General features: G+C 41.1%; 1 protein-coding gene across 2 annotated transcripts; it reads right to left on the reverse strand.

Annotated features, from left to right (window-relative positions):
- Positions 1–4,111: 4,111 nt before the first annotated feature.
- Positions 4,112–5,859, reverse strand: LOC149218409 (uncharacterized). 2 transcript variants are annotated; one of them, XM_089383953.1, is made up of 3 exons: positions 5,676–5,859; positions 4,843–5,554; positions 4,112–4,737 (listed from the first exon to the last, which is right to left on the reverse strand). In XM_089383953.1, exons 2-3 carry the CDS (start codon positions 5,475–5,477, stop codon positions 4,524–4,526), a joined length of 849 nt encoding a protein of 282 aa, XP_089240079.1. In that variant the 5' UTR covers positions 5,478–5,554; positions 5,676–5,859; the 3' UTR covers positions 4,112–4,523. The 2 variants fall into 2 exon arrangements, with proteins under 2 accessions (XP_089240079.1, XP_089240078.1); XM_089383952.1 differs by having other exon boundaries at positions 4,112–5,554; positions 5,676–5,858.
- Between the last annotated feature and the right edge of the window lie 11,140 nt (positions 5,860–16,999).

Below are 16,999 nucleotides of genomic sequence, written 5' to 3' on the forward strand. Positions count from 1 at the left end.
CCTGCAACTATGCTTGAGAAGGCCCAAAATTATATAAGATATGTATAGAAGGATTTAAGCACAAGAAACAAGCCAAACAGGTCAAGTGGGCAGAAACCATTTGGAGCCAACACAAACCTGAAGGAGTTGAAGGTAAATAGTCTGTTGGGGAAAATAGAAAAAGACCTCACCAAGGTGGGTCAAGCATTGGAGGTCTGGAAGACCGCAGATGGGCAGCTGCTGAACATTGAAGTGTAATATTTTCAAATTTTGAATATATAAACATGAGCAAAGATATGATTCAATTTGCATTTTCAATGGAATGATCCATGAAAAGTATGCCACTATCATATGGATTGAAGCTCAAGTGTGAAGACCCCATTCAGAGCAGAAAGCACAAGTCATATGTGATAGTACTTTTCATTGAATAGAAGATCAATTTGCAATAATTAGAAAGATGGAGCAGATAGAATGTCTTGAGACAAATCACCCAAGGAAGTTGCCTGGGGGGTGGGGCAGATACCCTCATAGGTTGAGATATCCCAATCAACGCCATAAAGCATTCTACTCTTTCCTTCTGTTAGCCCGTGTCTATAAATTGACCACCTTTGGAAGAGCGATGAGGGTGTTGATACTTTGTTAGCATCACGCTGGTGCACAGCCAAGCTGTAGCTTATGCTTTGTATGCTTGCTTGCTAAGGTCTTGTATTTGGTGACCCGTAATGCCTTGCTGCATTAGGTTTGCTGGTAGATATATTCACTGGAAATATTTCTATAAAAGTCAGTTTTTGATTGGGCATTAACACCTTATTCTGGTTGGTGCCAACGAGGGGGATGTTGGCCATGCTTTGCTTTGGTCTAATCGGTGCCAACAAGGGGAGACCTTGAGTGCAGAAGTTTACTAGTGAGGTTATATATTTATTGTTCACAGAAGTTCCTTCCACGAAGAACTCTTCAGTAGTTATATTTGGTCTCAAGGCTAACAGTAGTAATGTAACCTTGTGTCTGGAAGACCAGAACGGTTTTGTAATGTTTCCTTGGTCCGGTCAACCAGCAAGTGGGTGTTGAGTGCAGAAGTTTACTGCAGAAGCTAGACAGTTCAGGGCCTGACACTGATATCACCAGGCTAGTAGCTGCTCTAAGCTCAATCTTACTAAGTAGAAAAGCCAGAAATGGCAAGCCACTGCACCACATATTACATCTCCTCTGTTATGTCACCACCTTAGCTCGGGGGTGGTGTTGAATAACACCCATTTCTGGGTGGCAAAGTCGATGACTCATTCTTGCACTCTGTCATGATGTAGATGTTTTAAATAAATATAATGCTTTCATCTTCAATTTAAAAGTCTGTCTGTAACTTGCTTAAATGCAAGAGTGTGATCTATGCTTATTTTCATGTTGTCAGCCCATAGGTAGACCCTTCTGCTGTATAAGTTGTAAACAGACAGCACCCTCCTTTGTTGGAGCAAGATTAAAGATGAGATTCCAAAATCATGGATTCAATTATGCTGACAAGGAACATTACTCTGGTTGAAACTTCGAAAACAAATCAATGGGCACCTTGGGGAATAGGAGAGCGTAAGCTTGTTACTTAAAGAAGAGAGAGTAAATTTAACCCATAATTCAGCAGAGAATTTATGTATGCCTGAAAAAACTATCCAAAGGCAGTGGTGTGCTTTGACAGCTCCAGAGAAGAAATGGTCTATTGGAGAAAATGATGTTGTAAGATCATGATAAACATCAATGAAGTAACAAAGAGATTCGTGGAAGTGATGCCATGCATTTCTTAGCTTTTGAACCTTCAAGTTGCAGGAATTATCAGAAACCTAGTAGCAGAAGCTGTAGTAGAAGACACAACTTTCCATCATTGCAAGAAGCTAAGCATTGATGTTTTATCAGAACTTAAACACTAGATAACCAAAACCCAAAGCCTGCTAAAGAGAAACACACCCCAAAAAAAATGCCTGATCATATCGCTGAAGGAAGAACCCCAGAAAATACAATGACCAAGAAAGACAAAAAGTTGACAAAATTTGGAATACCGGTCCAAAGCCCGATTGTATCTTGAACAGGCACAAACTCAGAACTCAGAACTTAGAAGGAAACCCGGTTAGAAGTTTGAATGTGTATAAAAACTTTAAAGAGTATAGGCATACACAAACCAAAGCGTAGTTAGAAACTCTTGACTCAAAACACACAGCATAACTCCAATTAGTGGAGAGAAACTTCACAACAACAACTGAGAAACAGTATCAGGAAATCAGGTATAACAAAAGAAAAGCAAAAAACTGATTGCCCTTGTCAAGAAAAGGTATGGGGCATTTTACAAGAAGAAATCTTGAACTCTTCCCTGCTTTCTTAGTTTCTTGTCTTTGCTTCTATTTTTGTTCTTCTGTATGGATTTTAGTCAAGCAAATATTTTGAAAGGTACGTATCATTAAATGATCTCCAGCTAGAAAAATCCTGAACTGGAGCATCCCAGTATTTTTGTGATATGAAATTGTAGTTTTAAATTTTTGAAACTATATTCTAATTTCCAGTGCAAACATTTTCCTAAAAACTCACCAAAAATTTGAAAAAAAAAACAATAAAATCCTCCATTCCCAAGCTTGATTGGGGGGGTCCCCGTTTGAAAAAAAATGCTAGACTTATTACCTTGAGAATTAAGAAAATCTGAAGTCACAGCTACAAATGGCACAGATAATGAACCACATATATTACCAACTCTTTTTTCTTGCTTGAGAAATGCAATCTATTCATCTAACTATTTACATGAAAAAAAGGTGTCTTTAACAGATGTTTCACTTACCCATGAAATTACTCTCTCCCAACATAGTTATGCAGATTCTGCACTCCAAAAGAGACACATTAATAGTTATGCAGTAGCCAAACTCTAGTCAAAAGAAGTATTTAATTTTAACTTTAAAAAAAACCATTCTTTATGGTGTTTTTGAAGAACTCAGCTAAATGGAAGCAGCTTCTCTTAAATGTTTTAATACACTTTAAAAGTGTATATAGACATAATTTGTATGGAAGAATACACTACTGCTCTCTCGCTCTTAGACACACACGTAGTTATCATAAGGTAAAATATGCAAAGGCAACAACAATAACTCCACTGAATACCGACTATCTGCATTTTAGCTAAACATCATAAGTGCCATCCTTAAATTTGCACGTTATACAGCATGAATTGGTCTCTTTCACAAAAAATAATTTATTTCCTGCTGTAAACCTCTGCATTTAATGAAATAATACAAATCCCTATAAGAACTTCAGTTGCAACATTATAAAAAAAGGGAGGTTATTCTACAGCTCACCTCAACTAAAAGGTTGCGGTAAATATACTTTCTTTAATATGGTAACATGTACATTGTGCAAAAGTTTCAACCGCTATGACATTAAACTAACCAATAAATCTACTCAGAATCACAATGTGGAGTTCCAATGTTTAATTGTTGACACTAACGTTGCTTGCTACAATCCTGAGAACCTCTAGCAATTTTCCTTAAGCCAGATCGTGTAACAATAAATTATTAAAATATTAGGGACAACAAAAACTTGAACCGTAAACTTCTCCTTAATCCAGATTAATTAACTGACAAATATGTTTTGGACAAATAAAACTTGAACTGAAATCAAACATAGAAAATCTGGTTGCAAATGAATTGGTCAATATGGGTGTTAATACCCATGGTGGGTATACAAATTGTTAAAGGACAACGGCCACGAGAAGTACCTGAGAATTAAGTGATTTGATAAGCAATAATATAAGGTCGTCTTCAAACAAGGTTAATCATGCCATAGGATGTCAATATACGTTATTTGTCCTGATAATGTGTATGAGGCATCCTGACATCTTATTCAGACCCTACAAAAGCACCAAGTTCCACAACAAATCTGTTACGCAGATGTGTGCTAATTCAAGTACCATGAGGTCAGTTCATGTTCTAATTTGCTTCGTCCAAATTTATGTACTAAATTGTATACTGATGTGTCTCTGGGGCAACTGTTGCCTGAGACGCAACACGCAGGCCTGAATATATCATTATGCAATTTTTGGAATTTTAAGTTAATATAATTCTTTATATACCACCAAACCTATTATTCATAAAAACAGGAAAAAAGAAAGTGAACAATTAAAAATGCAAATTTCTAAATTAACCCAACTGGTTTTTCAGTTAAAGAGAATGGCTTAGCCATAAGATGGCTTGAATAAAACTGTATCTGCTAACATCTAGAGATAAAATGTACATACAGGGTAAAAACATAGACCCCAGAGCATAACTGCAGTCTGTCAAGTTAGCAAGCTAGTACAATTACAAACTAATGATAGCCAGGACCTTTCTGAAGACCCTGGCTTGATCTTTTGGTTAAGGATCCATATCCATGTGTAAGAGGTTTCACGCTTCCAGTTATATGGAAACAAAGACAACAACAAAAAATTGTTTAAGCTGTACAGAGGCTAAACGAGTAAGAAAAAGAGTAGCACCAGTCATCATCGCTGTCAACAGCACGCTGAGCAGATCAATGCTGATAACAATTTAGTCATAGAAGGCGCAGCAAGATGCTTCGCCGGTACTCTTTTCCGAAAAAATTTCCGCTTCATCCTCTGCAGCAGCAGCATTCCTCCTGCTTTCAAGCCGTAACAAGCGAAAGCGCAAATCAGCCATGTCTTGTTCCATCAAGAGCAGCCTTCTCTTTAGAATGAGATTTTCTTCTTCCAGATGCAAAATGTGGCTCTCTTGATTATCGACCCTGGTCTCCAACAGATTAGCACCATCACTGTCATCAATATAATTGTAATTACTGTTATGATTATAATTATAAGCAGAGTAAACAGAAGGGTAAATCATCTCAAACCGGCTGAGATCCTGATCCAATCTCCTCTCAAATTGCTGAACACTGTGAGGAGAATACTGAGCCTGATCAACATCGATGTCACTCTCAGAATCATCATCCACGTCATCGTCATCGTCATCATCCACGTCATCATCTCCTCTTGCATTATTGGCCCTCAGTCGAATGAAGCCCTTCATGGAACCGTAACCATTGACACCCCACTCTTCCTTGGCCATGTCGATCAAGCCCTCCCTTGCAGGGGACAAAACCGGGGTGGGCAAAACCGCCGGAGTGAGGGGGCACGGCGAAACCAGGGAAGCAATACCGCCTGCCTTCTTGGCCCTTATAATGAAGGAAGTAGTATTGCGAGGAGCGTAGGGTGCGGGGGCTCTGAATTTCCTCTGGTGGAAAACCCTTCTGACCTTGAGACGATTTTGGGTGTGCATGGCCTGGAAACCTCCCATGTGGCTGGAGGTCTCGGGATAACCCTGGGTTAACATCCTTGTGTGTTTGCCATTTCTTGTGTTCCAACTGAACCTGTTGCTGGATTTGTGTAACATGGCGGAATGAGTACCCATTTCGTCGTGATTTCTGGCATTGTAGACGTTCCCGAGTATCGAACTCTGGTAAGGATTTAGGTTCCTCTCTTGAATCATCGGAATTCAGATTGTGTTCTATGCTGTAAATTATGTATATTGTTTTCGAAACTTCAAACTTTGCTGATATCACCTCCCTATGATGATGTTGGGCAGATTTACAGTAAGCAAGAAAGAAAGAAAAAAATTGATCAGAAGAAACTCTATGTTATTAATTAATTAAACATGAAAACGAAAAAATCATCGAGATTCGCATACCTCTGCAACTTTAACTTTCTTCATGCTGCATGGTAATCGTTTCCAGTAATTCTTCAACAGTTGATATACGTGATGACTAAGGTGGAGCAAATGTAATTTAATGAAATCAGAGGCATTTACTCCACAGTTTTATGTGGTAGAGTGGGCGTTTGATAGGGTCTACTTAAGGACATGGGAGATGTGCATCATTATTGTGTGGAAATTAAATTTAAATGATTCGCAAGTTTGAAATAATATGATCGTATTTAGATCGGTTTAAATTTATTTTAATTTGGGATTTATTAAGTGTGATTGAGAGGGATTAACTTTTTTGAGAATTTTTTTGGAGAAAAAAATAGTATATACATATCTATCAGCATTTATCAATGTCTATGATTCTATTCTACCATCATAAAATTTTATATTGTTCGTTGTCCATCTAATAACTTTAATGTATATCTAATAAATAAATGTCCTAAGTACTCGTAACATATTATCTAAAACATATCATTAAAAGCATCTCTATATGGTTGTTGGTTGTTTCATAATTATATATTTTTATAAGACAAAATGCACAAAATAATGATAATAAGTATAATTGCACAGGTTTCTTTTTTGTAAATGACTAGATTATTTGAATATAACTCGATCCATGTAATTTGTTATTGAAAAAGGTAGAGTAATAGATACCTTTAGTGGTTTGTGGAGTCTTTCTTTTGATAACTCATTAGTAATTGAATTATGTTCCAGATATAATGGGAGAAGGTCAAATCTCGTAACTTATCCATAATCAACAAGATTCTCTTCATCTAATTTATGAGCTTGGTGGGCCCAAGAGAAGATCGACCTTGAACCCACTCTAGAGTTATCTTTGAGTCTCCATATACTATCAAAGTGTTGATGGAGAGACATCTAGCATAAAACATAACCCCCCACTGTGCAATGACCTTCACACATGTATTTGAACCCATCCCATAGTTCCATATAAAGTGATAGTAATAACAAGGATTAATGACAATATATGCCCCACTCCCACAATTTCCATTGTTGGTTGCCACTCGAAGAAACCCACATGATACCAATCCCAAATGTTTATGTGTTGAACTCGTCTCTTAGGTCTTTGTGTATCCGTTGGACCAAACTCATTGAAATGTGCAGTAATTGAAATTCACCTCTGCTTGATGTCCAAATAGGAGTCCTCAAAGATATGAGCATTCCTATTATGCCAAATACCCCAATAAATAATTAAAGTGAGCTCCACGTCATATAACCTGTGAACCAATCATGTAGGCATGCATCAATAGAGTTATTGTTCCATGTCGCGGGCAACTTAATGATATCCAGCACCCCTGTGCAAATGGAAACCACAAATGGACATTGTAAAAATAGATGCATCAGGTGTTCACAAACTGAGGCACACAAGACATGTCTCCCCCACCCATTGAACCCCCGTCTTCATAAATTATCCCACATCAAAGTCTTATTACTCCACAGTAACCAGCCAAAACACTTGAGTTTTAGAGGGCAATTCCATTTCCAGATTTTGTGTATATACCCGGGAGCCTCAAAATGATGATTAACAGAGGTAATATAGCTAAAAGCCTCCTTAATTGAAATCTACCCATTTTTAGTAAAGCCATCCCATTAGAAGGTATCTTCCTCGTCATTTAAGGATATGCATGCCATATATAAAAATATGTATATAACTATCCCAATATATGGCCATCTCACCAAATAAGCCTAGTTGCCATGAACTACACCATGAAGGATATGTAGAGAGTGGGCAAGATTAAATCTCTCAAGGTGAAAACCTATTTTTTGAGTGCAAAATTTTGAGGAAAGGTTTGTCCTTGATAGATCTAGAGTTAAGATGGATCTATACTAATTTAATTACTAATAATTATAATGAGTTATTTTATTTTATATATAATTTGGTCGAGTAAAATGTTTTAATTAATAATTATAATGATTTATTTTATTTTATTTATATTTTTATGTAATTTGACCGAGTCAAAATGTTTGCATAACATCACATACATAACATAACATAACATCAATCTAGATACATCTTAACTTTGTATCTACCAAGCATCAAGAGGGACCAAATCTATTTTCACTCTAAAAGAGGTTTGCATCTCAATAAATTTGATCCCTCTCGATGCTTGGTAGATCCGAATTTAAGATGAATTTATGTTCGTTTAATTATTAATTATAATTAACTATAATTATAACTATAACTATAACCAAAAATATGTTAGACGTTTTTGCGATCCATGAGCAAAGAGCAAAGCTTCGAGACCTAGGGTTTGGGGCCGCAACTTGCAGGCTCAGCAACAGTTCTGGAAGCACAAAGAGACAGATTAGCAGATTTACTTCTCAGAGGTCGAGGACTGACCCGACAAATGGTAAACGAGGGGTCCACTGGGACCCCATCCTTCAAGCAGGCAGTCATGCAAAAGCAGAAAACGCAGGAAGGATTTAAAATCAATGGTTATGGAGATCATAAGGATGGTAGCGGCAGCAGTGGAGAAAGGACACAGCAGCTGCAGAAAGAGACAAGAAAAAACCAAAAGATGACGGGTAAAGCCAATAATGGACAGGAGAAAAACGACAAAAGACTAGATGCAGAACAAAGAAACACAGCACCAATAATAACCCAAACAGAAGGCGAAAAAGAAAATGGAACAGAGCAGCACTCACAAGAGGAAGAGGAGCAAGCAAAGACTGCAAACCCCGGCTCCAAACAAGCAACCCAAGGAGCATGTAAACCAAAGAAAAAGGAAACCCTTCGAGTGGTCTTCTCAGATCCGGACATTCAGGCCTATAGAAACCACATGATGGAACATGCAATTATTTGCAAATTTATGGGACTGTGGCCAACAGAACGCACACTCTGCCAATGGATCAAACAACACTAGAAACCAAAAGGTGATGTTAAACTCCACCTTGGAGAAAAAGGTTTCTTTACTGTTGTCTTCACAAACTTGGAAGACAAGGATAGAGTCTTCGATGGTGGACCTTACTTCTTTGCCTCAGCTGGACTCTACATGAGACCCTGGAAGGCAAACTTTGTACCTGAAAAAGAGACATTCACACAGGTTCCAGTGTGGATCCGCTTATTCTCCCTTCCTATAGATTACTGGGGACTGGCGACGCTTAAGCAGATAGGAGACCGGCTAGGAACCTTCATTAAATCTTCAGAAGCAATGGTGCAACGAAGATATACTTCCTGCGCAAGAATTTGTGTCGAAATGGACGTCTAAGGAGCCCTGCATGAAGGTCTGTGGTTGGAATTCAGAGATGAGGATTACTATCAAGCCATCGACTACGAACAAATCCCCTTCCGTTGCAGAAGGTGTCATGAACACGGACACCTTGTTAGAGAATGCCCTCTAAACAGAACAGGGGACGAACACAAACAAGAGCAAGCAGCAAAGAGTAAAGAGGCCTTCACAAAGCCAAAAATAAGACAGAGAGCTAACAGAAAAAGAATATACAGAGCAGAGGCAGGACCTGGCATCATCAGCAACACCTTCAGCATTCTGGAAACTGATACAGATTCAGAAGGCACAAATAGGGAAACAAAACTTATTGAAGCACCAAAAGACAAGCCAGAACACACAACAAAGGACGGGGAGGAAAATATAATCAGAACAGAAGTTCAAATGCAAGAGTTCGAAGACGAACACGATGAAGACACTGATATGATAACCAGCGACGGAGGTAGTGAGGAATTAGAGCTCAATGCAGTCCTAGAAAAGGAAGGAGTCAACCTCCCAGATATGGAAAAAAACTGGAAAACCCAAGGGCTGGACAACATTCCGGAAGAAGAAATCAGGAAGATCAGTGATCTCTTCATCGCAAGACAAAAAGCGGAACTAGATAGGCAAAACAGAAGATTAGGAATTGCAAAAGGCACAGGTAATCAGTCAAAGAGCATATCTCTTAACCCAACAGGCCGGAAGCAAAATAAAAGAAGAGGCAGAAGAACCAGTGGGGAGGTGCTGCACGATCTGGGGATTCTAATGATAAACTCTGGTAAAATGAAGGCTCTTCACGCCTTCCCGTCCTACCAATAAGTTTTTAGTTATCAATGAAAGTCATTTCATGGAATGCAAGAGGGCTCAATAGCCAAGCTAAGCAAAGACTGCTCAAGAGAAAGTTCCAACAAGAAAAGCCAGATATTATGTTCATACAGGAAACCAAATGCGCCACTAACCAAATGGAGAACATCAGCAAAAGGCTAGGCAAACCTATCAAATATATAGATGTAGCCAGTCAAGGATGGGAAGGAGGCATAGCTACACTTTGGGACACCCGAGTAATAAACATTATCTCAATGGAAGCTGCACGATCGTTTATTGCCACAGAAGTTCAAATAACAGGTAACTCTGAAACCTACCTATGCATAAATGTTTATGGACCGCAAAGATTAGATGACAAATTTTCTTTTCTTAATTCTCTCATGAATTTAAAGTTAAGATACCCAACCTCTAAGATCATCATGGGGGGAGATTTTAACATGATTACCTCTCTACTGGAGAAGAAAGGAGGTCTCAGAAAGTTTAACAAGGATACAAAACTCTTTGTTGATTTCATAGAAGCTGCCAAGCTAGTAGACATTCTCCCCAAAAATGGTTCCTACACTTGGAACAACAGAAGAGGAGGAGACAATAGGATTGCCTCCTGACTGGATAGATTTCTGATCTCGGAAAGTATCTTACTCGAAGGAACAACAGTGGACTCTGACATTCTTCCCAGTGGAGGATCAGATCACTGGCCTATAGCTTTGGAAGCAGCCCGCCTATGCACCCCTAGAAATAAGCCCTTCAGATTTGAAAAGTTCTGGTTTACTCATCCCAACTTTGCAAACCTGCGGAAGGAATGGTGGTGTGAACCATTAGATCTAAGAGGAACCAAAATGTTCAAGCTCCAAAGCAAACTAAAACACATCAAAAACAGAATTAAAGAGTGGAATACAGCAGAGTTTGGAAACATCTTCCAGGAAAAGAACATCATTGAAGGTAAGTTAAATCTAATTCACAAAGAATGGGCTTCCGGGAACTATAGAGAAGACTCAAAAGAACAGGAGAAGGTTCTGATGCAGCAATGGCAACTCCGCTGCCAACAGGAAGAAACATTGTGGAAACAAAAATCAAGGATCCAATGGCTGAAGGAGGGAGAACAAAATACAAAGTTTTTTCACAGATCGACGCTGGACTACAGGGGGGCAAACAAAATCCTCAGGCTCAAAAATGAAGCAGGGGAAACTCTTCAAAACCACAAGGACATATCAACGCTGCTTACCAGGCACTTCAAGCATATAGCTCAGGAAACGCAGGAAGAAAGATCTGAGGCCATAGAGGAACTAATTCAAGCTATACCCCGCATCATAACCTCTGAGCAAAACTCTGCTCTGCTAAGAAAGGTCTCAATGGAGGAGGTGGAAGACGCGGTCAAAAGTATGCCAAATGATAAGGCACCGGGGCTTGATGGCTTTACAATCAACTTCTACAAAGCTTGCTGGCCAACCATCAAAACAGAGGTGTGGGAAGTTGTCGAAGACTCCAGACGTTCAGGCTCCATTCTCAAATCCCTGAACTCCACTTTCATCGCACTAATCCCTAAGGAAGAAGAAGCCAATTCCCCTAATAAGTTTCGACCTATAGCTCTCTGCAATGTGATATATAAAATCATTTCTAAAGTCATAGCCAACAGACTTAAGCCTATTCTACCTGACTTAATCTCAGAAGAGCAGTCAAGTTACGTGGAAGGCAGGCAAATTCTAGACAACATCCTCTTAGCACAGGAGATGGTTCACACCCTGCAGACAAGGAAACTTCCAGGCATGCTAATGCAGCTAGATCTCTCCAAAGCATTCGACAAGGTCAACTGGAATTACTTGGAGGCCACTCTAAATGCTTTTGGCTTTGACAAGCAATGGACCAAATGGATCCTTGCTCTGATCAAATCTACCAATTTTTCCATTCTGGTTAATGGCTCCCCCTCTGCTCCTTTCTCCCCCTCCCGAGGCATTAGACAAGGAGACCCTCTCTCCCCCTTCCTATTTGTAATCCTTATGGAAGGGCTCAGCAGGCTCATTCACAAAGCAAGAGAGGAAAGGAAACTTAAAGGCTTACACCCTTTCCCCTCCATTCCTGCAACAACGCACCAGCAGTTTGTCGATGACACAATGCTGCATGGCACTCCAACTGTCAAAGAAGCTATGGCCTTCAAAAACATTCTACATCTCTTTAGCAAAGCTTCAGGCATGGAGATTAACCATGCTAAATCGACTATCTTCTTCTTTAACACTCATCCCGCCATCCAAAACCATCTTTCCAGCATTCTTGGCTTCCGAAAAGGCACTCTACCATCTAAGTATCTGGGAGCCCCTCTCACTACTAAGCCTTGGCAAAAAATTCACTGGGAAAACATCTTAGCGAAACTGGAGAAAAAATGCAAGCATTGGACTCACAGGGCTCTTAACTTTGCTGGGAGACTTGTCCTCACCAAAGCAATACTGCAGGCCATCCCGCAATATTTGCTATCCATCATGCCGGCCCCTAGCGGTATCCTGCAGAAAATTAGAAATATTCAAAGATCCTTTCTATGGAGTGGCAATGCGGAGAAAAGGAAATGGGCACTCGTAGCCTGGAACAAGCTATGCACTTCGAAAGCAGCAGGTGGTTTAAGTTTAATTGACCCCCACACCATCAATATGACATGTGGAGCCAAGTTGTGGTGGCGTTGGCTGAAGGAAACCAACCTACCTTGGGCTAGACACTGGAAGGAGAAATACACTCCTAACTACAATGATCAGGACCTAATCAGGATACAGGAAACACCGAGGGGTTCTCCAATATGGAACTTAGCTAGAAGAAACCGCAACTTAGTTTAGGACCACAGCTTCTGGGAGATCCGCAATGGGGAAACGACCCTCTTCTGGGAAGACGCATGGCAGCAGCTCCCAAAGCTGGAAAAACCAGAGCTAGAAGAGTTCAAAAGAGAATGCCAGAACAGGGGAAAATTTACAGTCCACCACTACTGGAACCCTAACAGCTGCGACCAGGAATGGAGAGAATGGGCACTCCAGGATGCTGAGAACCCAATTGAAGAAAACAACAACACAAAGGACCTCCTGAAATGCATAAACAATCGAACTATCAGAAAGACCACAGAAAGCGACATACTGAGATGGGGTATGAAAGGGAGCGGTAACTTCACTCTCAAAGAGGCCAGAGAACAGCTAGAACTCTTGGAGCAAATGGAGGCGATACAATGGTGCAACAAGGTTTGGGATGCCATGTTCTGGCCTAAAATAAAAACCTTTTTATGGCTCCTCATGATAAGAAAAACTCTCACATGGGAGAACCTGCGCAAAAAAGGTTTTGAAGGCCCCTCCATATGCCCCATGTGCAATCAAGCAGAAGAAACCGTGAACCATATTTTCAATACATGTGAATGGGCCGATCACCTATGGCAAGGGATGGAAACTATATTGCAACAAACAAATAGAGACAGGGAATCCATACAAAATACCATCACGAATTGGCCTAGCAAATACTCCAACAACATAAGAATCAACAACATATGGAAAATTCTACCAGGCTTCATAACTTGGACCTTATGGAAAGAAAGAAATCGCAAAATCTTTCAAATGAGCACAGAAATATAGAGTACCTGCAAAGCACCTTAATCCAAAACATGAGCCAATTAATCTTCGTAAAATGCAAGGCAGACCCTGATAACCATCCTTCGGCTGAGGACCAGCGAATTCTGAATGCCTTCAACCTAATCAACGAACAACAACTGGGATCTATTAGGCAACAGCAAAATCTAAACACGGAGCCGAAGGGCTGGAAGCGTCCGCCGGAAGGGTTTCTAAAGCTAAACTTTGACGGTGCCTCGAGAGGCAATCCCGGCCAAGCAGGCATTGGAGGAATTATCCGAAACCATGAAGGAGAAATACTTTACATCTACAACAAAGCTCTTGGGGAAGGCACAAATAATGAAATGGAATTTGCAGCTCTGGAAAAAGGGCTAAGAATCCTCCAAATTAACCAAACAAGAAAAGCAGTAATTGAGGGAGATTCAGAGGTAGCCATTAATGTAGCCAGGAAAATCCATGGAGGAACGCCAGCCAGCAGAGTCACAAAACACTGGCGATTGTCCAAGGTCACAGACAACATTGCCAATGTTAGGGTCCCACCCTAACCCCCTTATTTATGTCTTGGGATCACGTCATAGTCAAGAGTCAATAAAGCCCATATTAATATTTGTAAGTGGTTAACCCGCAATTAATGACGGGACCACAGTTAGTTGCAAATGGGCGGAAGTATTAGATAGATGGTAAATGGGCGGTAGTATTAGATAGATGGTATTAATAAAACCCACGATATTGGTCCGTGGTATTGCATGTATGAGTCATATATAAAGGATAGAGACTCCCTGCTCCCTTGAAACCTCGCCATAGATAAACCTTCGGCCGTCTTGTGGCTACAGTACACCGAGAACAGCACTCGGAGAGATTACTCGCCCGTACGATAGGGTAGTCGGGTTGTACGGCTATGGGTACGGTTGATCCTCCTTAGTTAGAGCCCTGAAACATTGGGTCGAGTACTACTGTCAGACCCTTATGTATATTGCGATCTGTAGCACCTGACACTCCTCAAGACCATAGTTCCCTTTCTATCGGGGGATCACACATCACCTATTCCAGATCAGCAAGGGCAGCAGCAGCAGACATCAGTCCCGCAGCTCCATCAGATCAGCAGCAGCAGTTGTTCCACCATTCAGATCTCTCAGATCCACCAGATCGGAGTAGTTGTGAAGGGTTCCTGTCCCTGGATATAATTTTCGCAGGACTTTTGGCGGCATTGACATTCTGAGGATTTGGCGACTGCAGTATTGATCAGGGAGGAGTAAAACTCCGTTAGGAGTTTTCCAAAAAAAAAAACGAGTCTGAGATATTCCGGGGCGCTTATTGGTGACCTAGCCCATCAGAATCAGGACGACGAGCTGAGCAAGGTGGTACCATTCAATTTCTTAGTAAAAAAATTTTAGGCGGTCCCAATTTTTGTCCTCAGGTTGGTGTATGGTAGAAACTCGCGCCCAAGCGATGGCCAATGAAAGGATCGACAAAATTGAAGAGCATGTGCACTCCCTCCAATCGGCGGTGAAGCTTATCGAACTTGAGCTTAAAGGAATAAGTAACCAGATAGCTGATGCACTCCCAAAGGGCAAGGAGCCAGCCCACGAGGAGGCGTATAATGGCCATGAATACCATGAGGGTGAGTCTAGCCACTCTCATCACGTCTGGCACACCCATCCACCACCTAGTCAGCGACCTCCCAAGTTGGATATGCCTAAATCTGACGGTTCTCACACGTCCGCATGGCTAGCACAAATGGAGCAGTATTTCCAATTGAATCATATCATAGATGAGGGGACTAAGCTTATGGTGGGCACCATGTACTTGGACAATGAACGATGGCAATGGAAGGAATGGCATCAGCGTTGCAATGGACAGTTTCGGGATTGGGCCCAATTTGCCAAAACTCTTCGCAGTCGCTTTGAACAGGAAGACTCTTTCTTGGGGCGTCTCACTAAGCTCCGACAGACGGGTACAGTGGAGGAATATATTACTGCTTTTGAAGCCTTAGCCTTTCGCACTAGGGGTCTCACAGATGAGTTCTACATGGAATGCTTTATCAGCGGTCTTAAAGAAGCCATCAAAGCTCAGGTTCTACTCCACCACCCTCCCACATAGACAGAGGCTTGCCAGGTAGCCCGTAAGGTGGAACATACATTAACAGCCCAATCCAGCCGCCCCAACTTCCCCGCTAAAGGTCGTCCCTCACAGGCTCCCAATACGACTCAGACACTTAAGATTCAAAAGGTGTCACCTGCGGAAATGGCCGAAAGAAGGAAGCAAGGACTATGTTACTACTGTGATGAAAAATATTCCCCGGGTCATAAATGCAAAGAGCACAAGTTTTTTCAAATAGATGCCACTGACTATAGCTCCACCGAGGAAGATCCACCACTTGAGGAACCGGAGGAGATCAAAGAAGATAACCAAAAGGAAATTGTATCTGATGAACCAATTATTTCGCTAAATGCATTGGCAGGAATTTCTTCCCCTCAAACTCTCAAAATCAGGGGTTTTCTTAAACATCGCCCAGTAGTAGTCTTGATTGATAGTGGAAGTACCCATAATTTCATCCATCAAAAGATCGCTGAAGCAGCACATTGTTTCGTCCGGGCAGTTTCTAACTTCCAAGTCCAGATTGCAGATGGGGGGCACAATGAAATGTGAAGGTCGCTGTGAAAATGTCAAAATTCAAATGGGGATTATCAATTGAAAACCCACATGTTTGCAATACACATGGGGGGGTTGCGACATTGTCCTAGGCGCGGAATGGCTCCGCACTCTTGGGCCAATCACAATGGATTTCCAGGAGTTATATATGAGTTTTAAGCAGAACAACTCCACACATACCCTCCGTGGACTACAGGCGGGAGCCCCCTCTATCATCAGCTCGCATAGAATGGAAAAATTGTTAAAAAAGGGCCATCATGGAGTGGTAGCTCAATTTAATGCCATCCAGGTAGTAGACACCATGTCTCCGCCAATTCATCCTGAGATGCAACAGATTTTAAATAAACATCGGACGGTCTTTGACAAGCCTCATGAGCTTCCACCCTCGCGAGGGGAACATGATCATAGCATCACATTGGTTCCAGGGGCCCAACCCCCAAATGTGCGGCCATACAGATATCCGTTCACCCAAAAGAATGAAATAGAAAAAATCATCAAGGAATTGTTGGAAGCAGGTGTCATTCGTCCCAGCATTAGTCCTTATTCATCCCCAGTGGTCAGGGTCCTCAAGAAAGATGGGGAGTGGCAGATGTGTCCCGACTTCAGGGCCCTCAATAAGTTAACAGTCAAAGACAAATTTCCCATCCCAGTGGTTGACGATTTGCTGGACGAACTCAATGGGGCTCAATTCTTCACTAAGTTGGATCTTCGCTCAGGCTATCACCAAATTCGCATGAAGGAAGTCGACATTCCCAAGACAACTTTCAGAACTCATGAAGGCCATTATGAGTTCCTCGTCATGCCATTTGGTCTCTGTAATGCCCCCTCTACTTTTCAGAGCCTTATGAATCACATCCTCAAACCATATCTCAGAAAATTTGTCCTTGTCTTCTTCGATGACATCCTCATCTATAGTGGCACTTGGGCGGCACATCTTCAGCATGTAGATCTACTCTTGCAACTGCTCTGAATGCATAAATTATTTGTCAAGATGTCTAAGTGTTCGTTTGGCATGGACGAA

The sequence above is a fragment of the Pinus tabuliformis genome, chromosome Q, assembly GCF_031772625.1.
Source record: "Pinus tabuliformis cultivar Carrire ecotype Pingquan chromosome Q, CPIR1, whole genome shotgun sequence".
In the NCBI taxonomy this organism is placed as follows: Eukaryota; Viridiplantae; Streptophyta; class Pinopsida; order Pinales; family Pinaceae; genus Pinus; species Pinus tabuliformis.